Here is a 24,027-nt window from a genome sequence, read left to right on the forward strand (position 1 = left end):
TATTATATTTAAGTAATTTTTTTTTCCTTTTTTTTTGTGCGGTTTCTAGGCCTGACACTGGCCGGGCCAGAAGTGCACGCGGTTGAGTGGTTGGCAGGCAGGATGCAGGACGTGCCCAAAACCGCTTTAAATACAAAATAAATAAAAAATACATGACTCGAGCGAGGTACATGAGTGACTCCCAGTGGTGGTCCTTTTTTTTTTGTTTGTTCCACAAACGGGAATTAAGTTAATTGAGTTGCGTGAAAAGCACGGAACTGACAAGGACTTGGAAGGAGATTAGCTTAATGAGAATCTTAGGCTTTGGGAAGGATATAGTGCAGGAATTTCTATTCTTCATTAATTATATATAGGTTCTGACTTGTTAAAAAAGCGATTATAATTATTGTTCTTCAACCCACAGGGCGTATACTTATTTTTCATACAACAAATATCAAGTATACGCCGTGTATGACTCTGATTTCTGCAGTCTACAGTCGAAAAAAATATATATATTTATAAATATGAGATTATCTTAGGGGGAAATAGTTGCTCCTCTCCCTCGGAAAACCCATTACTTCGTCCTGGGTCCTGGCAGCAGGAAGAGCAAGTGACAAAAGCAGAAGCCGGAGGAATGACAGTGGGAGAAGAAGAGCAACTACCGTTCGAGTGCAAGATAAGCAAGATAATTGGGGTGGAGAATGGAGGATGGCGGGAGGACACAGTGGCAGAAGCAAAGGACTACCAAGGTTACTGTCTCCCCCGCGTAATTGCGCATAAAAATGAAGCGATTTATATGCGCGTATTTTTAATGTTTCATAATTGGGTAAGCCCATCAGAAGACAGGGGGCGCTGAAGCCAGGGACGGGGCGTGGCAGGCTATAGAATTATGTGCCAGAGTGTGTGTGTGTGTGTGTCTTAACTTATCTCAGCAGCAAAGTGATATGTTAATGTTTGTCATACACACTCGGTGGACAAGCCAGGCTATCCTCCGTGTGGGCTCAGCCGGAAAAAGGATTACTCCGAAATGCCACAAAAATCATCAGGACTTAAAGAATTAAGCCGAGAGAACAAGGAAGTTCTTTGGAGGCATTGCGTTCGTCACTGGAAAGTTTTTAGATAAAATTCGATAAATAATTGTTATTACTTTGCTTTCAGTTTTCTTACATTGTCAAGTCTTAAAGAATTAAGCCAAAAGAGCAGAGGAGTTCTTTAAAGAAAGTAGTTACACCAAGTAGGAGGTTATAGCTTTCGTCACTGGATAGTTTTTAGATATATATCCATTATTTTTGATAAATAATTATTAAATATTATTATCTTGATTGTTATGTACCTAAAAACGCCACAAAAATCATCAATCCTTAAATAATAAACCCAAGAATTCTAAAAATAAAGTAGTAGTAGTAGTAGGGCTATTTCTTTCGTCACTTGAGATCTTTAGAAAATAATTACTTAATATTATTATTATATTACATTTTTGAAACCTAAAATTAAACCCTAAATCATCCAGTCTTAATGAATAAACCCAAGAGTTCTTAAAAGTGAAGAAAGTTACCCCCCAAAGAAAGTTGGTATAGCTTTCGTCACTGCAGAGTTTTTCGATAAAATCCTATTATTTTCGATAAATAATTATTTAATTTTGCCTGCAGTTAGCTTACAATCCACTAGGAAGTCATTAAAGCGGAAAACAAATCCAACAATAAAATTAATTGGACGCACAGTGGCGAGCAATTAAAAGTTCGTCGGCGGGACAATGAAATGCTTTATAATTGCGTAACACAATCGCAGGGACAATCGCTCACACTCTCATAAATTCGATATGTAATGACAAAACCATCGATATCATCTCGACGGAAGTGTCAAACTCTCAACTATTTATTTCGCCGATAAGAGCTAACAATGCCCTCATAATTGCCATAATTTCAGTGTTTAACTTTTTTCCACCATGATAAGGAACTATAATAATGATTTTCATAAATAGAATGAGTAATATTTCTTCATTTAATGAAAGGTACATTATTTGTATTCATTTCTGTATATTCTGTATTTCTTATTCACTTTATATTCGAGCCAAAAAGTGGCTGGAGCTGAAGAAGTGGAAAGGGCAGTCGCTTCATTAAAATTGAAAAATGCCACTTTAATGAATTTATTTGCGACACTTAACACAAGGGCAAGTAAACAGAGAAAAATGATGTTCATTAACATAAAAATTTCGCCGCTTCCGCTAGAGTGGCCATTGTTATTATGGTCGCCCCAGTTCAAAAAGCAGCTCAGAGTCCCATCTTCCGACTCATTATCATTCTGTTAGTACAATACATACACTGAGAAAAAAAAACATAACAAAAGCATTACAAAACTCATTATTATAGGAAGTAAAACACATTATTTCATATAAATTCTTGAGAAATATTTATTTCTTCTACTATTTTTATTTATTTTTAATAATTTTAATTTCTATAATTATTTTTCTCAGTGTCCTAGAACCCTGGCCAATACCTCGCTGACAGCTCGCGGGCTTGTGGGTTCGTCTTGGGGCAATTGTCATTTCCATTTCGACTATTGTCAAAGCTGTTAGCCTGCAATTGATGAGTCAATATGTCAACGGCTCGACAGGTCACGTTGCAACGACCTCTGCTCCTTAACCTCGACCCCCCACTTTTCCGACTTCCACTTCCACTCCCCCATCAGTTTGCATTAATTTCCAAATAGTTAACGTTGAGAATTTCATCGCGTTTCGATGAAGCGACATGGGCAATTGCTTGTAACGTAATTTAATTAATGCGAATTTCAATCAGGCAACTATTTTTCCGTAATCAGTGTCATAATGGGGGCCAATATTTATTCGCAGCATGATTTATTTTTCGGGCCAGTCGTTAAAGTACAATGGCTTAATGGCCTTCAATGGCCCATACCAGTTTGTTATTTATTTATGCTTTTTAATATTTATTTCCCAAAGGGTCAAATTCTGCCTCCCATGGAATTCGACATCTGAGTTCAGGAATTCCCACGAAAATTTATAAGAAGCAGGAGATTTGTGGAGCATTGATCCAAAAATCAGTTAAAGTATTTTGCTTGAGAATAGGAACTATAATGGCAGAGATTTGACTATCGCCGGGGGCCATATGGGCATTTAGGCAATTTTTGAAGGAGACAGCAGAAAATTTGACAAAAAATTTAAAAAATATTTTTGTCCCAGATTTGGATGCAGATCAATGAAGAATCGATTCATCACGAATCATTTAAGGTATTTCTTTTGGAAATCGGATGCATATCGGCTGAGATATAGCCTTCGTCAGGTCCCATATAGTCCATTCCATAGAATCCCTCATTTTCAAAGGGGTCTCTCCGCAAAAATGTATAAAAATTTTAAAAAATATTTTGTGTTCAGGTTTTGATATAGATCGATGGGGAATCGATCCACAAATCATTTAAGGTATTCTTCTTGGGAATCGGATGCATATCGGCTGAGATATAGCCTTCGCCAGGTCCCATATCGTCCATCCCATAGAATACCTCATTTTCGAAGGGGTCTCTCCGCAAAAATTTACAAAAATTTCAAAAAATATTTTGTGATCAGGTTTTGATTCAGATCGATGGGGAATCGATTCACAAATCATTTAAGGTATTCCTCTTGGGAATCGGATGCATATCGGCTGAGATATATCCTTCGCCAGGTCCCATATCGGCCATTCCATAGAATCCCTCATTTTCACACAGAAATTTATAAAAATTTAAAAAAATATTTTGTGATCAGGTTTTATGCAGATTGACAGGGAATCGATCCATAAATCTTTATAAGTACTTGGCTTGAGAATAGAATATATCTCTGAATATATTTTGGCCCAAATATAACAACCCGATTAGCTAAAAATTAGACTCTGAAATCCTAAATTAAACATCTAACGGCGACCCTTTAAAGCCCCCAATGAAACGGTAAAAAAGGATGGATTATTGGTCTACTTGCGTCCATATTTATGCATGTGTGTGTGTGGAAGGATGTACGTACCATATGTTGTGCAGAGCAAGTGGTTCGCTTTGAACGGGTCCTCTTGGGATCTCTCTACCCCTACCCCTCTCCCACCACCACCCTTTGTGGCAGGGGCTGCGTACAGGACTTGTTGGCCACTTGAGTTGGCTAAAGAGGCGGTAAAGTGTCCTTTCAGCTGTTGGGGCAGGTCGGCGGCTCTGTAATCGAAACTGTAAACTCGTTCGCACTCGCATGTGTTTATTGAAAGTGCCAGGGGGGGGGTGGTGGCAACAGTGGAGGGGCATGGGAGGTTGGGGCAACCGACGCGTCGGGTCAAGAAGTCAGACCATTGGCAATTACATTCGACTGCGTCTGTTCCTGTTGCTCTTTGCACTCGAAAAATGTTTGTGCCCCTCACTCCCGTCTCGCAATTGAATTTCATTTCCATTTCATTTAATTTAAAACATTTATTACACAAGAAAACGACTTTAAAAGTTTGCATTCTCACGGATTCATTTTTTAAAGAAACTATACCCGTTCGTAGCTAAAAAAGGACTGACTGTAGCGTCTGCGGAGCTGAGGGGAAGAGGAACAGGGAAAAGTCCCGTTAATCGCCATGCTCCATGCTCCAAGATCGGATCCTCTCACATCAGGAGCGGATGCAGGATTTTTTTAAAGGGGGGGAAATTCTATCAAAGGCTCACTATTTTACAGGTTTTCTTTATAAATAATAATTAAAATTTAAAATATTTATGTTTTTAGAAGATCTTGATAAATAGTTTGTTTCATTTTAGTGCCACAGGGCTAAATTTTGACGCCCTTTATTTGTGGCGCCCTGAGGATCCCTTCCTGAAATCATAAAGAGCGCGAGAGAGAGTACGAGAGAGAGAGAGAGAGTAATGAATTGGAATAATTCCAATTGGAGAGAGAGAACAAGGATTTGAGAGAACAAGAATTGGAGAATAAAGGATAAGAATAAGAAAACTGTAAGAGATGCTCATATTTTTAAATCAAATAATTATTATATAATTTCCACTTAGAAACCATAATTTCTTCGAGTGGGGGAAAATGCCTTTATATCAGCACCTTTGAAATGTCAGAGATCGGGATCCCTTTTGTTTGGCCTTTGCAGGCTCTGTCGGCTAATTCGATTGCTTAGGCGTTCCATGAGAAGCAAATTGCTTAACGCACCACCAGGTCATCCGTTCGAGCTCACCTGTTTTCTGTGGTTAATTTCAAACGTCTCCGGACTCCACCACCACCCCCTCCCAAGCCACGCACCCATTCAAAGGACTTGCACCCACTTTTGAGTTTATGGTCAACAAGGACACACAGGAACAACAGGAGTGGATTGCCGTTTTGTTTGCTTTTGCCGCTCAGAAGGATATCAAGGATAGGAAGGATATCAAGGGTAGGAAGGATAGCAGGACATCCGAGCTGTTTTGGTTTCCTCAATTAGAAAATCTCCATGTGTGTTTGCGGGAAACTAAAATAATATTTTGAAATCAATCGATTAGGAAAGTGTTTACTTTCATTCAGGCGGTGGTTGAGTGTATTTAGTTACTTAATATTTAAGGAAATATTTTAAAATTAATCAATTTGTTTAAAAAAGAAGGGGAGTTGTTCCTTGTTATTGAAATAAACAAAAAATAACTTGTTTTTCTAAACTTAATTATAAAAAACATTTACTTTCATAATATTTTGTAAAAAAAAGTTAGTTAAAAAGTTAGTTATTGTTACTAAAACGACTATAAATTCTAACAGGTTATTTTAAAATAATAATCTGCTAAGGAACTAATTAAATAAATAAATTAAATTTTTCTATTTTGTTTTTTGGATTATTATTTTTTTAATTTATTGTCTTATTATTTTAGATGTTTTAAAAACAAAGTAATAAAACAAATTATATTAAAAAATAAATTATTAGAATAACCTAATACCGTTTTTAGAAAGGATTCTTTTGAGAAAAGAATTGGATTGAATTTTTACCCCAAACGCAAAATAAATAAAAATAAAACTATAAAATAAACTATTAAGTTTAAGTTTAAAATTTTTAAAGTTTAAGGCCTTTATCTAAATAATCTTTTTAGCTTTTTTTTAAGTTAAAGCTAAAATCTAATATAATATATTATACAAACAAAATATAAGACTAAAAACATAAATGGCTGTTTTTTTACGAAGAATTATTATGCGGGAAGTTCTTAAACCTTAATGCTAAATAAGCAGTGTTAAAAATAAACATTCTTTAACCTTTTAAGTCTTTTTTAATTATTTATTCACTAAAAGTCTTAGTTTTTATGTTTAAAATCAGAACAGCCTTTAAGCATAACAACAGCCTTTTAAGAACTTTTATGCAGCTGTTTATAGCAAAAAATAAATAAATAATAGATTTTCGGCAATCTTAAACAAAGTTATTAATTAAAAACCGTATAATTTAAGATTTAGAAAATAAATAAATACCAAAAACCATACTTAAAACCGCTAGAAATAGCTATAAACCAGCTAGAAAGTCAGCACTGTGCGGGAAAAACTGTGAATGCAGCTGGTCACACTGCGACCATGAAGCGAGGAAGAGCGGCGAACAAATAAAAACAGTGAAAAATCGTAAAGCCGACAATTGAATGGAAAATATGGGGGACCAACTGATCTTGGCCACCGGCGGATACGATCACACAATCAAGGTGTGGCAGGCACACACCGGTAATTGTATTAAAACGATGCGATTCGTGGAAACCTCCGTAAGTTGTGGAGCAGCCCTCTGGCTCGCTCTCTCTCTCTTTTCTGGGAATCCTTGTTTTGAAAAGAATTTAATAAAAATTCCTTTAGCAAGTGAATGCGTTGGACAGAACACCGGATAAGACCAGATTAGCGGCCTGCGGTTATCAGTGTATCCGTTTATATGACCTGGAATCGAACTGCACGGCGCCGGTCATCAATTTCGATGGCGTGCAGAAAAACGTGACCCGTTTGGGCTTCCAGGAGGACGGCAATTGGATGTTCACCGCCGGCGAGGATCATCACGTTAGGATCTGGGACATGATCTCGGCCCCGCCGCACTGTTCCCGCGTTTTTGATTGTGAGGCGCCTGTGAATGCGGCCTGCCTGCATCCGAATCAAGTGGAAATCGGCATGGGATCCCAGAATGGAAGTGTTTTTCTGTGGGACGTCAAGTCGGAGAAACACGAACGGATTGTGCCCGAGGTGGATGCCTCCATACAGGACGTGGCCATCTCCCCAGACGGACGCTATTTGGCGGCAGCCAACAACAAAGGCAATTGCTATATTTGGTCACTTACCAGCAGTCCGGATCAAAAGATGAGCACCCTGCGGCCCACCAAGAAAATCCCAGCCCATAGTCGCTACATCCTGCGCTGTAAATTCAGTCCAGACTCGAGGCTATTGCTAACCACATCCGGCGATGGCACCGCCTGCATTTGGAAGACCGAGGACTTCACCAAATGGCGGGAGCTGTGCATCGAAAACTGTTGGGTGTGGGATGCCGCCTTCAGTGCGGACTCCAAGTGGCTGTTCACTGCCTCCTCGGACGGTGTGGCCCGCCTCTGGAAGCTGCAAACGAAGAGTCCCATTAGGGACTATACTGGTCACACGAAGGCCATCACTGCCCTGTCCTTCAAGGACGAAATTGTGGGCAAATAGCATGTAGCTCGTTAGTTAGAGTTAGGCAATTGTAGGATTATGTTGTCCTCCCGATTTGATTGTCTCGTTATGGTCTTTATAGGGTAACCAATTATGTATTTTTTTTATTCATGAAATTTTGGTTTTTAAACAAATTTTTAGATCCAAAATTTCAAGGCTTGTTTTGAGCAAAAAAACTCATATTTAGAAACTAAAAAAATGGTTTTAACTTTGAACCCCTTTAAAGGGTTTTTTTTTTCTAAAGAAACCAATAATGATTCTTTAGAATTTTTTTTAGTAAAATGCTCCTACTTCTATATCCTACATTTTATGGCATTTAAATGACAAGAAACTATTTTCAGTGTACACTAAGCTTTCAATTTTTAAAGAAAGAGTTTAAGGCTGAAATTTTGAAAATATTCCCATTTTTATACAAAGATTTGCCATTTTTAAGGGCATCTAAATAATTGTAAATATTAAAAAAAAGAAATTTTCCTCTTCAAATGCAATATTAATTAGTTTCTTCAATAAAATTTATAGATTTCTGAAAAGCAAATTTTTGAAAATAATTTTATAAAACTGCCAGCAATGTTTAGTAATTTTTTTTAGTTATAATTGGAAATATAATCGAAGCCCAAAGAGCCAGTGAGACAATCAACAAGGGATAATGGCATTTAAAAAAGCACTTAGGCTCTGGCGGATATTTTTGCAGTTTTTAGAGGCAGTTTAAAAAATAAATGGACATCGTAGACAGACAGAAACACACCCAACCAGGACTGAAAAAAAAGAAACCAAATACCAACCGCAATTGGAACGCAATTCAAATTCAATAAAACTTTTTACCAACAAGTGAGAAATGGAAATTAAGCGAAAAACTACCTCTGGAAATGAGCGCTTGGCTTTTGTAGCGACTTTTTCAATAATAATTTATAAACCTTTGATACATAATTATTATATTACGACTAAATCGTGGGTATGCAAATTGCAATTTAAATAAAAACCTTATGGGCATAAATATAAATCAATTATGAACAATAATTTTTTTTTTAAATAAACACAAAGGAAACCCCGAATAAAATTTTTCCATCTTTTAGATGTGAAAAAAAGGGGAAAACAGCAACAGAAATAGCAATGGAATTGACTTTTCTTCAACTTTTGACTTTTTTTTTTGAATTTTTGGTAGCCGGGGGAGCTGGGGGATTCCCCGTAATTTAGTCCACGTAGGCAATGCCCTGGGCTACAACGGATTCCTTGATGGGATCGGGATCATCGCCCAGTTTATAGCCCACGATGCAGGTAACGTCGACAGCCTTGCCTGTGGGGTTCAGCAGGAGCATCACTTGGTTGATGGGCGTGGCCGGACGGAAGGGCTTGTGCGGAGGCATCTCGCTATCTGTCGGCGGCAGCAGGCGCACCTTGCAGGGCTGCAAAAAAGAGACAATTAGATGAATATTCAAAAAATTATATGATTAACTTTACTTTTTTTACGCTCGCCTCGAACTGAAAGTCCCGGACGGGCTGGCGGCTCTTGTTCTGCGCCGATATCACAATCACGGAGACCCGTTGTCCGGGCCGGTCGCTGGTAAAGTTCAGGCTGAGCTGCATGTCGTCGTCATTGAGTACGATGCGCTGCTCTCCCGTGGCCTGGATGCTGTCCAGGTCCACCTGAATCTCGCTGAGCGGCTTGACAGGAGGCGACACCTCCACTGGTACCTCCTCCACTGGCTTGGAGACCTCCTCCGGCTTCTTCTCCACAGTTTCGCTCAGCAGTGGAACATCATCCACAGGCGCTGGATCGGAAGCAGAGATAGAATTCTTTCCGGTTGATGGCTCCTTTTCGTTGTCCTCGGACGGCGGCTTGACATGCATCCTTTCGCGAGCCAAATCATTGAGGGTGACCTTTTCGGGGTCACGCTTGAAGCTAGCCATTCGCTCCTGTGTGGGCAGGATCTGCTGGAAGAGCTCTTCGCTCAGCATATCGATCTGGGGCATCTTCCTGGCCGTTCCTGGCTTTTTCGCCGAATCCCCAGAGCCTCCGTTGGCCAAGGAGTCCGGCGCAATGCTGGGGCTAAGAATTTGCGGCTCGAGAAGAGTGCTGGTGTTCTGGAATGGTTGGTTCTTTTTCACTGCCTCACTTTCGGCCAAGGCACTGCTAAAGATTTCGTTCAGGTCGGCCAACGGATTGGCCGACGTGGAATTACTGCTGGCAGTGTTCGGAGCTGCAACTGCACTGGGTGCTGGTGCTGGTGCTGGACTGGCTCCACTCTTCTCGATGAGCAAATCCCCGAGGAGCTCGTTGAGCAACAGGGCATTGTTGGTTCCAGAGCCGGATGCAGTCGCTGTGAGTGGTGATGTGGATGTGGACTTTGTAGCGGATGTGGAAGCACTTGTGGCCAAGGCAGGATTAGCAGTTCGAGTGGGCGAGGGCACCAGATTCTTGTAGCGCTGCATGGTGGCCAGTAGAGCACCATTGGCATCCAATGTGTCCGCTAGAAGTTATAAAAATCAAAATAAAGTAAAGGACTATGCTATATTAGGATGGAAACCCAAAAACCCACCTACTAGCTGGGCATCGGAATCGTCCAGCAACTGGGGCAGATGATGGAAGATGGGCTTGTGCTTCTTGCAGTTCTTGTACAGTTCGTGCAGTGTCTCGGCCACGTCCTGATTAGTGGGATCGTAGGTGTCCAGCATTTGGTTGAGCAGCGCCATCGTCTCCTGGACTTCGCTGAGCACCAATCGGTGCTGGGCCAATAAATCGTTGCGACGCGCCTCCTGCGCCATTCGGTACTGCAGCAGGAGATTTGCTCGCTTGAAGTTCTCCGGATTGTTGCTCTTGATCAGCTTGGCGAACATCGCCTCGTCAATGGTGCCCAGGACACTCTCCCGTTTGGCCACCGCCGCCTCGGTCTGGCCGTGTTCTATGTCCCCCTCCTTGCGCAGCATCTCGTACGCATCACGGATCTTCTGGCGCTGCGGAAACTCCGTCGTCCACAGCAGCAGGCACTCCATGATCCGTTGCTTCACTTCGTGAGGCGTCTCAGCGCCCTTGTATTTCCGCGACACCAGCCGGATCAGTTCGTTCAGAAACCGAAACTTGGCCGCCTCGTCCTGGAAGTCATCGCCGCACTGTGTCATGCATTCCTCCAGTAGCTACAAAATAAACAGATATTTTAATTCATTTTTGTACTATCTACTTATAGTTTATGAATCATATAAGCAACAGCTTCTTGAAACTGGGATAATGATTCATTTAACGAAATAAAGACTCATTTAAATGGAAAAGTATCTCCTGAGTAGGTTTTTGAAAACTTTACAAGGCTCATTGGTGGAACAAACTTTAAAGCCTAATACATATGAAATACAACCAATCCTCTCACATAATACTAGCCCCTTTTGTTTGGGGCTCTACGAGTACATATCTACTTTAATATGAAAATTGATAACAATTGCGAATCGACGGCAGCCACACAAGTGCCAGAGTTTGCCGTCTGCCTGAGTATGTGTTACTGCTTTAGGCCAACTTTACGGCCCACCAGTTTGCCAGTGTGTGAGTGTGGGTGGGGGCGGCCCCCCTTTCCTGGGCCGTTGCTGGGCGTGAGAATCGTCGAGTCGAAAAAATGTCACTAACCGATATCGCTCGAGTCGCCTCCGTTATGTTGGCGGATCGGACCTTGGCCACAATCATTTCCTGGGCCTTGTGCACCAGCTGGGCATTGCTCTTGACCACAATGCAGAACATCTGAACGCCCAACTCGTCAACTCTTTCTTTTGCCGGATTTGTTGCTCGGTCTGCGGGTGAATCAGGAAGAAGCAGAATACGGGTGTGTAAGTGCAAACAATTAGACTCTTTGTATGCGCCATAGATTTATTATCGCATTACTTACCCAGCATCTCCTCCATAATGCTCTCGTCAGTTGTCATTTTGCGGCCGCTTGATTATTAACTCGGGGACACAAAATATTTGCGGTGGTTTTGAGCAACAATCATGGTGTTGTTGTTGCCTGATAGTGATGACACTCCGGCTGGGTGGATTTGCTAGTCCCATCGATAGTTTCGTTATGCGATGGTTGCTTTTTCAGTCATCGATTAAAAAATACCAAAAAGATACTACCCTGAACCGGTAAGCTATCGATATTACTAGAAAATATTTCTTGAGTTCTAATAAATTAGTATATATATAACATCAATTTATAAATAAAAATATTTATCTACTAGTCCCATTAATTAGAAGTTCCACCAAATATTTTAAGACTAAAGAAATATCCATATAACACAAGACTATCGCATTTTTAGTAGTTATCGATAGCTCAAGTGTACACCAGCCCTGGTGATGGAATGCAACTGTGCGTGCCTAAGCGGAAACGTGCATCTGTGGCGTTGTCCCACACTGCCGTAACATGTTCTTTTTCAGGCGTTTGCCTTTGCGCTGACATCGTATCTCGATTGCTTCTGTGAAAAAGTAAGAAAATTTCGCCGTTTAACTAAGTGCAACAGCACCAAAGTACTATTAAATGATCACTTAAAGTGTCGGCCAAGTGTGCATATTCAGGGTTTTGTGCATTTTCATCAGCAACCATGGAAAATATGCAATTTTTGCAACTTCCTCAATAATGAGGTTAAAAACGGTCGGCTTTTTGTTTGTGTGTGTCTGCGGCTGTATGGCTGTGTGTGTGCGTCACACGTGTTGGTTTTTACCTTTTTTTTTTTGTATTTTTTTTTGCCGCTCATCGAAAACTATGATTTTTAAATCACTTTGGTGATAAATTCAACTAATTGCTTACTATTTTTTCGAAGGACGTCTCCTCCGGAAAGTTAATTGAGACTCCACTGGACGGAAATCAACAATAACGCGCGAGTGTGTATGTGAAGCATGTGTGTGTGTTATATATTTATGATTATATTTTTTTTCTATTAAAAACGTGATTTTTGAAAGGGTTTAGGAAAACAAAAACTATATATTCCATTCATCAAGAGTCTCTATAATTTTTTTTATAATTGAAATATAATATTACCTTGTATTACCGGTAGTTAGTAAAAGAAAGTTTAATTTTATTTAAATATTTTCAACAACAAAATAACACGAGGCTCAGGGCACACTATATTACAAAATAAATTTCTAAAGTTCTAACCCTTTTTTTTTTTTTTTTTATTAATTTATTATTTTCAGCATGGCCGAAGTTGCTGAAAACGTGGTGGAGAACTTCGAGGAGCCAGCACCTCTGGAAACCGAGGCTGCTGAGACCATCCTGGAGACGAATGTGGTGGCCACCACTGAGTTGCCCGAGATCAAGCTGTTCGGCCGTTGGTCTTGCGACGATGTGACCGTCAACGATATTTCGCTGCAGGATTACATTTCGGTTAAGGAGAAGTTTGCTCGCTACCTTCCCCACTCCGCCGGACGTTATGCCGCCAAGCGTTTCCGCAAGGCCCAGTGCCCCATTGTGGAGCGTCTGACCTGCTCCCTGATGATGAAGGGACGCAACAACGGCAAGAAGCTGATGGCCTGCCGCATCGTCAAGCACTCGTTCGAGATCATCCATCTGCTCACCGGCGAGAACCCTCTCCAGGTACATAAATCCAACAGAAATAGTTACTAAATTGTTATTGTTATCTTTTTAGAGCGTCTCATGCTAAACTGTGTCCGCAGAAGTAATGCCACTCGGTCATGGGTAGAATGGGAACGCAGATCAAAATAGGTTTTAATATTATCCTTGTGCTTGAAAGATATAGCCTCTTCTTGCTCTCATGGAAACTAAAGCCACAATAGCTTCAATATTATAATGTTTAAATGGATCATCTTTATAAGAAATATGTATTTAAACTTGTATTCCCTCTAAGAATTTGGTTAGTCCTCCTCAATGCTAGTTAGTTTATACTATTACCAGCTAAGCATCCTCTTAATCGGACTAATAGTGAATCAAAGATTCAATATTATCCTAGTGCTTGAAGAAGAAAAGCCGCTTCCCGCATTCCTGGAAATTGAAACTACAAAATAATTCTATAGAGAGAAGGTTTTTAAGTTAGTCCACCTCAATGCTGGATGGTTTATGACTCATACTTGCCAAGCATACATCAAAATGGACTTAAATTGAATGAAATATTCAATATTATCCTAGTGCTTGAAAGAAGAAAGCCCCTTCCCGCATTCCTGGAAATTGAAAATACAATCAAATCAAGACAAATAGAAGAAAATTCATAAGAATCCGTCCAAAACTAAAACTGCAGTGTTGATTCTTACAACATTGTGGTATTCAATTGGACCAAAACGAACCCCATGATTTACTATTCCTCTTAAGGGCATCATCTTGAAAATGCAACCTTAATAAAGTCAAAAAGCAACAATACCTCCTGAAAAGACAGTATATCTGAGTAGTCCTAAATCGATGGCAGTTTATCGCATTTCCCTGCAAAACTGCCTACAAATGGACTCATAGGAACTCGTCTTAATATCCTTGTGCTCAAAGAAACCCAACTTTCCGCTCTCCTGGAACTTAAGACTACACTACCGTATAAGACCCATTTGTAAACGATATCCGTCCAAAACTAAAACTGCAGCGTTGATCCTCACAGCGTTGTGGTATTCAATTGGACCAAAATGAACCCCATGGTTAACTATTCCTCTTAAGGGCATTGCCTCAAAAATGCGAACCTTAATAAAGTCTAAATCAACAATAAAATACATATATTTTATAAGTAAGCCCCCTTGAGATCCATTTTCAGTCCACTGACAATGCCAGACGATGAAACCCTGTCGTTGGTAGGCATTTTTCCTTCGGGATGGACTAAGATTGAAATGTTTTAACTATCCTTGATCCTGAAGATATCAAACCACTTCTTGTTCTCCTGGAAATTAAAACAACACTTGCATATTTAATAGGTTATAGTTACTAAGTATTGATAACCGGTACTAATCAGTTTTAAATTTTACTTTCTAGATCCTGGTCAGTGCTATCATCAACTCTGGACCTCGTGAGGACTCCACCCGTATTGGACGTGCTGGTACCGTCCGTCGTCAGGCTGTGGATGTGTCGCCCTTGCGTCGCGTCAACCAGGTGGGTTTCTGGATGGAAAAAAGATGGCAAAGGCCGGTAGCAATGGCTTGTGGTTCGATTTGGAGACTGCTTGCTTATAACACTTGGCCAGAACGAAATTCTATCTTATCCGTAGCGTCACAATGTGTATTTTAGCCGGCATTTGGCGTATGAACTGAAGAGACATTTCAACAAATTATTATTCTACTTACTATTCTATTTATTTTGGAAAAATATTAACTTGTCTTATTTCTTTTAGGCCATCTGGCTGCTGTGCACTGGAGCTCGTGAGGCTGCCTTCAGGAACATCAAGACCATCGCCGAGTGCCTGGCCGATGAGCTGATCAACGCTGCCAAGGTGAATTGATAGTTAATGGATGGAAATAGTAGTAGTTTCTGTGGTCTACTCTAATGCCTGGCATTGTAATACCGAAAATGTCTGGCCTCGCTTGTAGACCAGATCACGGAACTTGTTCTGCACTGGAATTTAAAAAGGCAGTGGGCCTTCCGTCCGCTCGTTGCCTGTAATTTAGTGATACAATTAGGTCATTTATTTGGGTCCAGTCTAATTCTGCATCATGGTTTATTTATGTAGTCTCGCTTTTGGACCAGAACAAAGCTCCAAATCCTTTATTATCCTTGTGCTGGGGACACTTGCCAGACCCCAGCACACGAGAAACGTAAAAGAACACTTAGAATATCATTTAATTAGTATCTAAAGCATCTATTTAGGTCCAATCTAATTCTGCATCATGGCTTATTTATGTAGTCTCGCTTTTGGACCAGAAAAATCCCCATTTTTTATTATCCTTGTGCTTGTAACACACTCCAGTTCAATGCACACGAGAAACGTAAAAGAACACTATCTTCTAAATCTTAAAAATTGTTTATATTTAAGATTATGTAATTGCGGAATAGTTATACTGATTATTGTTGTATTTTTCAGGGATCTTCCAACTCCTACGCCATCAAGAAGAAGGACGAGTTGGAGCGTGTGGCCAAGTCCAACCGTTAAGGAGGCTTCGAAAGCATCAACCAGCAAAAACATACTATGTGTCTGTTTTTTTTTATACAAATAACGCGTGCTCGCTGCAAGGTGTTGCACTAAATTTAAAATAAACAACATGAAAAATCCAAACAACAAACAAGTGTGAAGCAATCTTTTTTTTTTTTTTTGTTTAGTCTTTAATGCTGAATAAAATGTACTGTCCATAGATAATGATTCCATGGTTTTGTTAAGTTATTTTTTATAGAAAGAAAAGTTAGCTTTTTTGTCTTATAATTCTATGGCAATTATGGAAATTCTTATAGGGATTTTGAGGTTTCTATGAAAAAGAGAGAGATGGATGTATTTTGTATTTTGAAATTTTTGAAACTAGATATTTAAAATTTAATCGATTTAACTGCATTATATTAAATATAATAACAGAGTTTAAAACATTTTGTCAGTTATATAGCTTTTATTTTATTTAAGGAGTTAATTTTTTATTGCCACTATAATTTTTAATATTGAAACAACTAGCTATTTAAAAAATTAACCGATTACGAACCGGTTAAACTTTTTGCCTTTTAAACAAGTTGACTAGCGCGTTTTTGATTGTTCTTAATAGCTAACAAGAAATTAATTGAGTCTTTAAGTTTTATTGAAATATGTAAATTCACAAAATTCTTATATTTAAAGTTTAAAAACATTTTAAATTTTAAAAATATCAAAACTGAATTTTTATTTTATTAAAAAACTGTTATGTTACATTGATAGGCCATCTGATAGGCTAAATTCTTCTATATTAACTTTTATTTTCTCTTAAATATTTTATTTATCAAAGTTTATGTGTCCCACTGGACATTAGTTAACCGTTTATGTTAACCGTTTCACTGGAAAGTGAGCGATTTCCGATATACCGATTTCAAGTCATCGAAACTAGTTGTAATATTGTCACCTCTAGTGGCTCACCTCTAGTGAGGGCACATCTTTCAAAAAGCATTTCACTTTACAACTAGCCGTCATTGCATTTGGTTAATTGTTCATAAAGTTCCCGGTGCCGCTTTGAAGAGTTGTGTTGGTGTATTAGATTGGTGTTTAGCTTTCGGGTCTGGTTAAAATAAAATGTTCACAGGAGATTCCACAAATTTATTGGAACTTTCTGCGACCACCGAAGAAACAAACGCTAGTCCCTCAAATAGTCAGTAAGTATTTTTTTATATTAAAGCTACTATTTAAAAACATAAAGCGACTCAAATATTATTCAAAAAGAGTAAATCTGTAATTTTATAAAAGGGATGCCCAATATAGCTTCCTTTTTTTTTTTTTTTGCAATTGCAATTTTCTTGCCGGCTGCGCATGCGATGATGAGACAACTTTTTTGAACTTTTTTTTCTGCCATTTTCTGCCTTTTTGCATTCCTTAACGAGAAAAACCTTTTAATTAATGCTTAAATCTATTCCTTATAGATTTTTGCAATAAAATTTACGCATTTTCGTCTAAAAAAGCGTCAAGTGAGACAAAATTTTCATCCGCAGGAGAGAGCAGGAGAGGCATTGCAATTTTTTGCGTCTCCTCTTTGGAATTGCTTTCGCCGGCAAAGCAACGGCATTTGTAGTGGCCTCCCGTTTTTGCACTCTACACTGAAAGAAAAGATTTCTTTTAATTGAATTGAAATTATTAAAAAAAAAAAATTATTAATGAAAATAAAATTTTGGAGGAAAAAAAAAGTTAATCGCATAGGCCATGACTTTTATTTTTGATTTGTGTCAAGTCATGTTTGGTGTTTGGCTCAGAAACAAGTTAACAGCTTTCCTTACTGGTCATATATTTTTTCTTAGTCGTCCTAATGTGACAGAATTTTGTTTTCCACCTTACTATTATATTTTAATTAATATTGGAATAAATTCAAAAAAGTTGCTGCTCCCGCGAGTTCCGTTAAAACAATTAATTCTTAAGCATTTTCTGCAATTTTATGAAAATGTTTTAAGAATCCAACTCGTTTTGCAAGCTATCTTTATAATTATTTCAGCGTTTTTCCACTAAGAAGTAAGTAAAATACATATATATTATTTTAAATAAATATTTATTATTGGACTGCCAATATATGAAACAAAATACACTCCCTCCCTACACATACACTTCAAAAAAATACCATACATTCAGATTCCGCGAGCAAAAGCTGGTGGAGAAGTATTGCCGGGAGACCCAGCTGCTGAAGCTGATCGAGGGCTCTGCTGGTAAGTTTGTGGAGAACTACAGGACTCACCGTCGTCCCGAGGACCTGCTGGCACCCGTCCAGGTGCGTCTGGACTTTGTCTACCGGGATCTGCTCCGTCTGTCGGCCAAACTCCTTGAACTGGTCGTTGAGGAGCCGCTACAGTTCGCCGAAGCTGTCAAGTACACCGTTTACGGACTGGTTAGGGATCAACTAAAGACAGCCGGGCTGAAGCCCATCGATATTTCGCAGCTGCACGCCCACTGGCGGCTGGTGGGGCTGCCCTACACCCCGGGCCTGCAGTTCGAGCCGCGGGACAACTGCCTGCGGCTCGGACTGACCCAGGTGCAGGGCATCCTGTCGGCCTACACGCCACCGGAGAACCTGGTGTAAGCTAGGAGTCTATATTCTAACCAATAACTATCATTAACTCCGGTGTCTGCTATCCATTTGTCCTAAAACCTAAAGACTAACCTCTTCCATACTCACTCCGCATGCTAGCCCTAGTCCAGGGCCACTAATAGACATCCCACTTGACTATAATAGAGCTTAATTGTTCTCAATATTCTGAATTTTAGCCTGCAAACGATTTGGTACTGCGGCAGCGGCTGTATGCGAAATGCGATACAGACCAGCTCCACGGATGGTAAGGTCTAGACTGTAGACTAGCCACTAGATTCCCCAGTCACTCCCCCAACCCATTACCTTATTCTATTATGATAATCCTGATTCTAATCCTAGACCTCTCTGCTTCGCAGCTCCGTTGTGTTCGGGCTGCTCGCGGCCCATGAGTGAATATCAAAAGTTACGCGTAACTGAACAGTACCATCTCCTGGCCATCTTGCCCGGCTCTGCGATCCAGACACCCAGGACCACCGGTTGCCTACATCGTGCCAAGCTAGTCCGCCTAAGAGGTAAGCCTTTTAGATCATTATTTTATGAATAATAATAGTAATTATTGTGGTTTGTAGCTCACACCCACGACTGCGATTTGAAGTTGGGTGGTAGCTACCTGATAACTGGATACTTTGCCGGCGGAGCTAGCACCTACCAGATAGAAGCATGCCATCTAAGAAGCAACTAGAGGCCAAGTCCCGTGGCCGTCGAGGAGGCCCCGTCCTCCTCAATGTCTTCCTGCACGGCGAGGACACTCCAGATCAGTCACAGACACCAGACCACCAAATACAATTAATCAAAAACCCGCCCGATCCAAACACTTCCATTGGGTAAGTGATTCAGTTCTTCAGAGAATCCTTACTCATTACTTACTCCTTCTAGCACCATACCATCGAATGACAACAACGAGGAGAATGAGAGCGATGTGACTCCGGTGGTGTCGCCCATGACGCCCTCGGACGCGAGCCAACGCCGGCCCTCCACTTCGGCCCAGTCGCGAGCCGTAGAGGCTTCTCCCAGGATGTCAGCGAAGCCCAAGGCGCAGGCTTTCAATGTCTGGCGTTCGCCCGAGAAAAAGAGTCAACCGAAGACTGCCGCTGAGAAGCAGTATCGTCTGGATACCGAGCAGTATCCTGATCTGGGAAAGCGCATGAAGCGTTCTAAAGGTGCTCCACCTCCTCCGGTCGTTGCCTCGGAGCCAGATGCCGGGCCATCTACATCGCAGAATGCTGGACGCTTGCGAGGACGTCGCGGCCGGATTATTGATCCTCCAGTGCTGGGCAACTTTTTGCCAGAATCTGTTCTTCCACCAGACGAGAACTCCGCCAGCAGCAGCAATGCCGCCGAGCGACAAGCGGCAGGCTCATCACCTGTCCCAAAAGTCGTTCTGGCCAGACCAAAAGTGCAGCAGCAGCAGTCTGAGAAGACTCCTACTATCGCTCCCAACTCTCCAAGACGCAAATTGCCGATTCCGAGGGCCAAAGAGGAGTCACGGGAGGTCGCAGTTCAGGGACGCGATGGTGGCGGTGATGTGGAGCCAGAAAACGCCGAGATTCCGCCCTCTCAGGACGACGAGGATCAGGGATTCATCATAGCCAGGTCGCGCAAGAGGCGCGGAGGTATAGGTCGGGTGCCACGTTGGGCGACGATGAGCCAGGAGTTTGCGCAAAAGTCGCCGGAAATCCAGTCGGCCAGCTCCAACTCTGGGCGAAAGCAGCAGCCGCAGGTGCAGGCGCTACCGCGTTCTCCCCCCCAACAGCAGCAGCAGAGGCAGCTTAGGTCCAGGCCACAGGCTCCGCCACAAAGTCAGCTGCGCTCGCCGCAATCGCCTATGCAGGAGAGGCAGCGGCCGCAGGAGCGTCCATCTCCTCGTCAAGCTCGCCAGCCACCACAGCGACAGCCGAGCGAGCAGCAAGGGCGGTCGCCACAGCAGAATCGAGCTCCGCCGCAACACTCTCCACATAAGAATAGTCATCAACCGCAGCAGATGCAGATCTTCAAGCCGACGCCTCAGCATCAACGCACGCCGCAGCAGCAGCAGCAGCAGCAGCATCAGGCACCTGTGCCAGTGCGGGGGCAGCCTAAGCAACCGCTTTATGCCGCTTTGCTTCGATCTCCGCAACTGCCTTCGGTTCCTCGCCAGAATACGCCCACACCTCGACAGCCGTTGCTTCAAACGCCACCGCGATCGCCTCAGCAGTCGCAGGTTCAGCTTCAGGCACAGCAGTCTCAGCATCAAGTGCAGCAGAGGCCCTCGCAGCAACAGTTGCAGCAGCGTTCGTCTGAGCATCAACTGCAGCCACGTCCATCCCCGCATCAGTTGCAGCAACAGCAGTCCCGAGAGCAACTGCAGCAAGACCAGTCTCAGGAGCAACTGCATCAGCGGCAGTCTCTAGAGCAATTGCAGAATCGGTCATCCACTTACTCGCTCCAGCAACGTCCATCGCCTTACGACCTGCAGCAGGTGTATTCTCAGTCCCAGCAGTCGCTCCAGCGACGTCCATCGCCTTACGACCTGCAGCAGATATACTCTCAGCCCCGGCCGTCACTCCAGCAGCGGCAGTCGCAGACTCAGATGCACCCCCAGCAGTCGCAGCATCAACTGCAGCAACGGCAGTCCTATCCCAATCTGCACCAGCAGCAGTCGGTGCCTTCGATCAGCAACAGTCTCCATCAATCGCAGTCTCAGCAGCAGCTGCCAGATCAATCGCAATCTCAATCGCAATCGCAATCTCAACTGCAATCTCAACCGGAACATCCCTACACCCAAGTGCTTGGCTACACGCCTCTGCCACGTCTAACGCAGTCGCAGCACCAGCTGCCTCAGTACTCGCAGGCACCGCTGCGGCAAACGCAGTCGCATAACCAACTGCATCCACAATCGGATCAGGCGCTCCGCGAGCAACAATACCATCAGTTGCGCCAACAGCAGCTGCAGGACGAGCTGAAGGAGCAGCAGTTGCAGCGTGAACTGCAGAAGAAGCGGCTGCAGCAGCAACAGATGCAGGAGCAGAAGCTGCAGCGGGAGTTCCTGCAGCACCAAGCCCAGCGTGAGTGGCAGAAGCAACGATCTAACAATAAATTGCAGCAGAAACAGCAGGCAGAGCAGGAGCGACGGCAGCAGCAGCAGCCACAGCAGCAACAGCAGCAGCAGCAACAGCAACAGCAACAGCAACAGCAGCAGCAACAGCAGCAGCAACAGCAGCAGCAGCCACAGCAGCAGCAACAGCAGCAACGACAGCAGCAGCAGCAACGTCAGCAGCAGCAGCAACGACAACAACAGCAAGCAGTGCAGCAACAGCATCATGTGGAGCAGCAACAGACGGGGAGCGCCCCTGAGATTGCCAGACGAAGTGCCCTGAACTCGAATGCCCAGGAGTTCACTCCGAGGGGTCAACACAATCAGCAGCAGCCTGAGCCCCAGGAGCAGCAGGCAGCGGAATATGTGCCGAGTTCCAGGATCTCCGTAAGTATTTGCCGGCAGAGTTGGGTTGGATGATTAATAATCCGTTTCTTTTGGATTCTCTTACAGCAACGACGTCGTCGCCAGCGGTACTTGCGAAGTCTGAAGGTGGAGTCCTTGATGGCCTTGCAGGGACAAGGAAACAGGGCCAGCGAGGAGCAGCAAGGTGTGGATCAGCAAGAGGAGGAGTCAGAGCCAGAGCCTCAATTTAGTCCAGGGCCACCCCTTGAACCAGCGGCAGCTCCATCTGCTCGACAGGTGGCACTTGCTGCAAGAGCGCCAGTTGTTCCACAAGCACCGGTTGCTCAACATGCACCAGTTGCTCCTCAAGCACCAGTTGCTCATCGTGCGCCAGTAGTTCCGCAGGCAGAACTTCCTCCGCTGGGAGCAGTTCCTCCACAGGCACCAATTCCTCATCAGGCGCCACTTGCTCCTCAAGCACCAGCAGCTCCTCAAGCACTAGCTGCTCCTCAAGCACCAGCTACTTCTCAAGCACTAGCTGCTCCTCAAGCACCAACTACTCCAGCTGGCCCGGTCCAAGCCTCGCAAGAACCTACCCAAGGCGAGGAGACCAGGATAAGACGTCCTCTGGGTCGGATTCCGAGCAGTGCCCTGCTGCCCACGCCTTGTTCCGATCCGAACTGCTACTATACTGCGCCGGGGATGCCGCCCCACTGCCATTCGTCACGGTCGTCGATCGTTTATCCCGAGCCGGTGGCGCCACTCAGCCTGGCCTCGAATCCCCCAGCCATACACCAGCAGTACCCGATGATGCCGCCGTTCGCCATCAACGTGAACACGGGACCACGGGCGCCACAGGTGATCTACTTCCAGCCACGGTCGAGGGATGTCTGGAGCACCAACTCGTCGTCGTCGGAACTGGAGAACCAAATCAGAAACGCCCGCCAGTCGGATTTTCGGCTTGCCAGCCTCCCCTGCACTGGTGTGGGCACGCAACGTACGGATTCCTTTACCGGCTGGCGACCCCGCCACCCGAACAATACTACCAGCAGTACCATCAGTACCATCATTACCAACAGTACCAACAATACACCGCCATTCACCCCCAACATCAGTATGCCGCCCTCCACTATTACCGGGCCGGAGCCATCCATGCCCCGTACGCTCAGTTCTACGGAGGAGCGGGCCGACCAGTCCGGATGGCAGGCTACCAACCGGGACATCATGTTCAGCCAGCCCTTATTGGATATGGACCGCGAGGATACCCAATTCACCGTGGGCTCCCGGCAATGGGGATCGGCGGGCCGCCGGGCGGAACGTTACGGGGCGTCGGAGGAGGAGGAGGAGGTGGAGGAGGTGGCGGCGGCGGTGCCGGCATTTCGGGTTTTATACCCGGAGGACGGCGAACCCATCGATCTAGACGCCGGGGAAGGCGGTCCAGGCGTCGCTAGATATCCGGCGCTATTCGACATATTCCGAACTCCGGAAAGGAACAACTCGGTCTTTTCTAATTATCCTAGAGGGGATTTCAACTGCATCCCGAGCAGCATCATGAATCTCTACCGTTTGATTACCAAGGTCAATTCGGACTACGCGTTCACCTACACCCTGTGCGCCCAGCTCAGCCAGGAGGGTGTCCCGATGGACTGCTACGCCTACCTCAAGATGATGCTCCTCGCCAGCATCATATCCATCGAGCCGGGTGAGCTCCGTCCGCCGATCTCCCTGTGCGTCATCGCGACAGACTCGTATCAGTGCCACCAGCTGATGTCCAACATTGGGAGACTGGCTCCCAGATATGTGGCATTTGGCGATCAAGATATGCAGTCGACGTTCAGCGGCCTGCCGCAGCGCAGCAACTGGAGGACACCCAGCCCTCTGATAATGGCCCAGCAGGGCGTCTTCTACGTGGGCGACTGGAATCGTCAGTCTAGGGCGAATCAAACATACCTGGAGAAGTGCATTGAGAATGGAGCGGTGCCGGTGCCGCAAACTCAAACGCTGCAGTGCCTCGAGGCGGCCATCTGGACGCATTGGCTGCCGGAGAATGCAACCAATCAGAGTGCCTTTTTGGCCAAACTTTGTCCGTAAGTTGGAGCTCTCTAATGGGTCTGTAATATATCCATAATATGGAATTCCTTGTCGACTTGCAGGCTCTTTGGCTTCCCAATCTATATGGGCCATCAGGTGAGCGAGAGTATGTGGAACAGGTTGCTGGAGAGAAGAAGCCATTATGACCAAACCGTGCCCAGCGATCTTCTGAATATCCCGGATGAGGACATGCGCATGTTGCTCCATCTTCTATATCAACGTCAAGCCAGTTTTACAGGTCGTGCCCAGAATTTGCTACAGAAGTACTACGTCGTTTCCAGGAAAGACAGACCATGTGAG

The 24,027-nt window shown here is 43.6% G+C and overlaps 5 protein-coding genes and 5 non-coding genes across 11 annotated transcripts; 9 read left to right on the forward strand and 1 right to left on the reverse strand.

Annotated features, from left to right (window-relative positions):
* Nucleotides 1–6,458: 6,458 nt before the first annotated feature.
* LOC6505040 (protein LST8 homolog) lies at nucleotides 6,459–8,607 on the forward strand. Its single transcript, XM_001965543.4, has 2 exons — nucleotides 6,459–6,684; nucleotides 6,773–8,607. The coding sequence occupies exons 1-2, from the start codon at nucleotides 6,568–6,570 to the stop codon at nucleotides 7,601–7,603; spliced, it is 948 nt and encodes a 315-aa protein (XP_001965579.2). The 5' UTR covers nucleotides 6,459–6,567; the 3' UTR covers nucleotides 7,604–8,607.
* LOC6505224 (ADP-ribosylation factor-binding protein GGA2) lies at nucleotides 8,492–11,625 on the reverse strand. The gene is made up of 5 exons (XM_001965542.4): nucleotides 11,470–11,625; nucleotides 11,214–11,374; nucleotides 10,141–10,735; nucleotides 9,062–10,071; nucleotides 8,492–9,006 (listed from the first exon to the last, which is right to left on the reverse strand). The coding sequence occupies exons 1-5, from the start codon at nucleotides 11,504–11,506 to the stop codon at nucleotides 8,794–8,796; spliced, it is 2,016 nt and encodes a 671-aa protein (XP_001965578.1). The 5' UTR covers nucleotides 11,507–11,625; the 3' UTR covers nucleotides 8,492–8,793.
* Nucleotides 11,626–11,896: 271 nt separating this feature from the next.
* Nucleotides 11,897–15,761, forward strand: LOC6505041 (40S ribosomal protein S5a). 2 transcript variants are annotated; one of them, XM_001965541.4, is made up of 5 exons: nucleotides 11,897–12,044; nucleotides 12,753–13,152; nucleotides 14,521–14,637; nucleotides 14,876–14,974; nucleotides 15,563–15,761. In XM_001965541.4, exons 2-5 carry the CDS (start codon nucleotides 12,754–12,756, stop codon nucleotides 15,629–15,631), a joined length of 684 nt encoding a protein of 227 aa, XP_001965577.1. In that variant the 5' UTR covers nucleotides 11,897–12,044; nucleotide 12,753; the 3' UTR covers nucleotides 15,632–15,761. The 2 variants fall into 2 exon arrangements, with proteins under 2 accessions (XP_001965577.1, XP_044573329.1); XM_044717394.1 differs by lacking the exon at nucleotides 11,897–12,044 and adding an exon at nucleotides 12,261–12,444.
* Nucleotides 13,782–13,936, forward strand: LOC6508124. The gene has a single exon (XR_046271.2). It is a non-coding gene; the product is annotated as a small nucleolar RNA psi18S-1854 (small nucleolar RNA).
* LOC6508122 lies at nucleotides 14,112–14,266 on the forward strand. Its single transcript, XR_046269.2, has one exon. It is a non-coding gene; the product is annotated as a small nucleolar RNA psi18S-1854 (small nucleolar RNA).
* LOC6508120 lies at nucleotides 14,664–14,807 on the forward strand. Its single transcript, XR_046267.2, has one exon. It is a non-coding gene; the product is annotated as a small nucleolar RNA psi28S-2876 (small nucleolar RNA).
* On the forward strand, nucleotides 15,170–15,310 carry LOC6508118. Its single transcript, XR_046265.2, has one exon. It is a non-coding gene; the product is annotated as a small nucleolar RNA psi28S-1192 (small nucleolar RNA).
* On the forward strand, nucleotides 15,344–15,481 carry LOC6508117. The gene has a single exon (XR_046264.2). It is a non-coding gene; the product is annotated as a small nucleolar RNA psi28S-1192 (small nucleolar RNA).
* A 777-nt stretch (nucleotides 15,762–16,538) lies between the features above and the next one.
* On the forward strand, nucleotides 16,539–19,035 carry LOC6505042. The gene is made up of 5 exons (XM_014904783.3): nucleotides 16,539–16,803; nucleotides 17,765–18,205; nucleotides 18,395–18,462; nucleotides 18,575–18,730; nucleotides 18,788–19,035. The coding sequence occupies exons 1-5, from the start codon at nucleotides 16,724–16,726 to the stop codon at nucleotides 18,898–18,900; spliced, it is 858 nt and encodes a 285-aa protein (XP_014760269.1). The 5' UTR covers nucleotides 16,539–16,723; the 3' UTR covers nucleotides 18,901–19,035.
* On the forward strand, nucleotides 18,943–23,290 carry LOC26515357 (putative mediator of RNA polymerase II transcription subunit 12). Its single transcript, XM_044717503.1, has 5 exons — nucleotides 18,943–18,976; nucleotides 19,064–21,262; nucleotides 21,503–21,678; nucleotides 21,745–21,841; nucleotides 21,904–23,290. Exons 1-5 carry the CDS (start codon nucleotides 18,943–18,945, stop codon nucleotides 23,085–23,087), a joined length of 3,690 nt encoding a protein of 1,229 aa, XP_044573438.1. The 3' UTR covers nucleotides 23,088–23,290.
* The last annotated feature ends 737 nt before the right edge of the window (nucleotides 23,291–24,027 follow it).

Source organism: Drosophila ananassae, chromosome XR (assembly GCF_017639315.1).
Source record: "Drosophila ananassae strain 14024-0371.13 chromosome XR, ASM1763931v2, whole genome shotgun sequence".
Taxonomy (NCBI): Eukaryota; Metazoa; Arthropoda; class Insecta; order Diptera; family Drosophilidae; genus Drosophila; species Drosophila ananassae.

What these genes read in the sequence shown, in the direction of transcription:
- LOC6505041 (XM_001965541.4), top strand. Translation starts at nt 12,754, where the DNA reads ATGGCCGAAGTTGCTGAAAACGTGGTGGAGAACTTCGAGGAGCCAGCA. An exon ending in CCGGCGAGAACCCTCTCCAG is followed by an intron (nt 13,153 to 14,520) that starts GTACATAAATCC and finishes TTTACTTTCTAG; the next exon opens with ATCCTGGTCAGTGCTATCAT. An exon ending in CCTTGCGTCGCGTCAACCAG is followed by an intron (nt 14,638 to 14,875) that starts GTGGGTTTCTGG and finishes TATTTCTTTTAG; the next exon opens with GCCATCTGGCTGCTGTGCAC.
- LOC6505040 (XM_001965543.4), top strand. Translation starts at nt 6,568, where the DNA reads ATGGAAAATATGGGGGACCAACTGATCTTGGCCACCGGCGGATACGAT. An exon ending in TGCGATTCGTGGAAACCTCC is followed by an intron (nt 6,685 to 6,772) that starts GTAAGTTGTGGA and finishes AAATTCCTTTAG; the next exon opens with CAAGTGAATGCGTTGGACAG.
- LOC6505042 (XM_014904783.3), top strand. Translation starts at nt 16,724, where the DNA reads ATGTTCACAGGAGATTCCACAAATTTATTGGAACTTTCTGCGACCACC. An exon ending in ACAGACCAGCTCCACGGATG is followed by an intron (nt 18,463 to 18,574) that starts GTAAGGTCTAGA and finishes TCTGCTTCGCAG; the next exon opens with CTCCGTTGTGTTCGGGCTGC. An exon ending in CAAGCTAGTCCGCCTAAGAG is followed by an intron (nt 18,731 to 18,787) that starts GTAAGCCTTTTA and finishes TGTGGTTTGTAG; the next exon opens with CTCACACCCACGACTGCGAT.
- LOC6505224 (XM_001965542.4), bottom strand. Translation starts at nt 11,506, where the DNA reads ATGACAACTGACGAGAGCATTATGGAGGAGATGCTGG. An exon ending in TTCCGATGCCCAGCTAGTAG is followed by an intron (nt 10,072 to 10,140) that starts GTGGGTTTTTGG and finishes TATAACTTCTAG; the next exon opens with CGGACACATTGGATGCCAAT. An exon ending in TCGAGGCGAGCGTAAAAAAA is followed by an intron (nt 9,007 to 9,061) that starts GTAAAGTTAATC and finishes TCTTTTTTGCAG; the next exon opens with CCCTGCAAGGTGCGCCTGCT.
- LOC26515357 (XM_044717503.1), top strand. Translation starts at nt 18,943, where the DNA reads ATGTCTTCCTGCACGGCGAGGACACTCCAGATCA. An exon ending in CCTGCAGCACCAAGCCCAGC is followed by an intron (nt 21,263 to 21,502) that starts GTGAGTGGCAGA and finishes AACAGCAAGCAG; the next exon opens with TGCAGCAACAGCATCATGTG. An exon ending in TGCCGAGTTCCAGGATCTCC is followed by an intron (nt 21,679 to 21,744) that starts GTAAGTATTTGC and finishes ATTCTCTTACAG; the next exon opens with CAACGACGTCGTCGCCAGCG.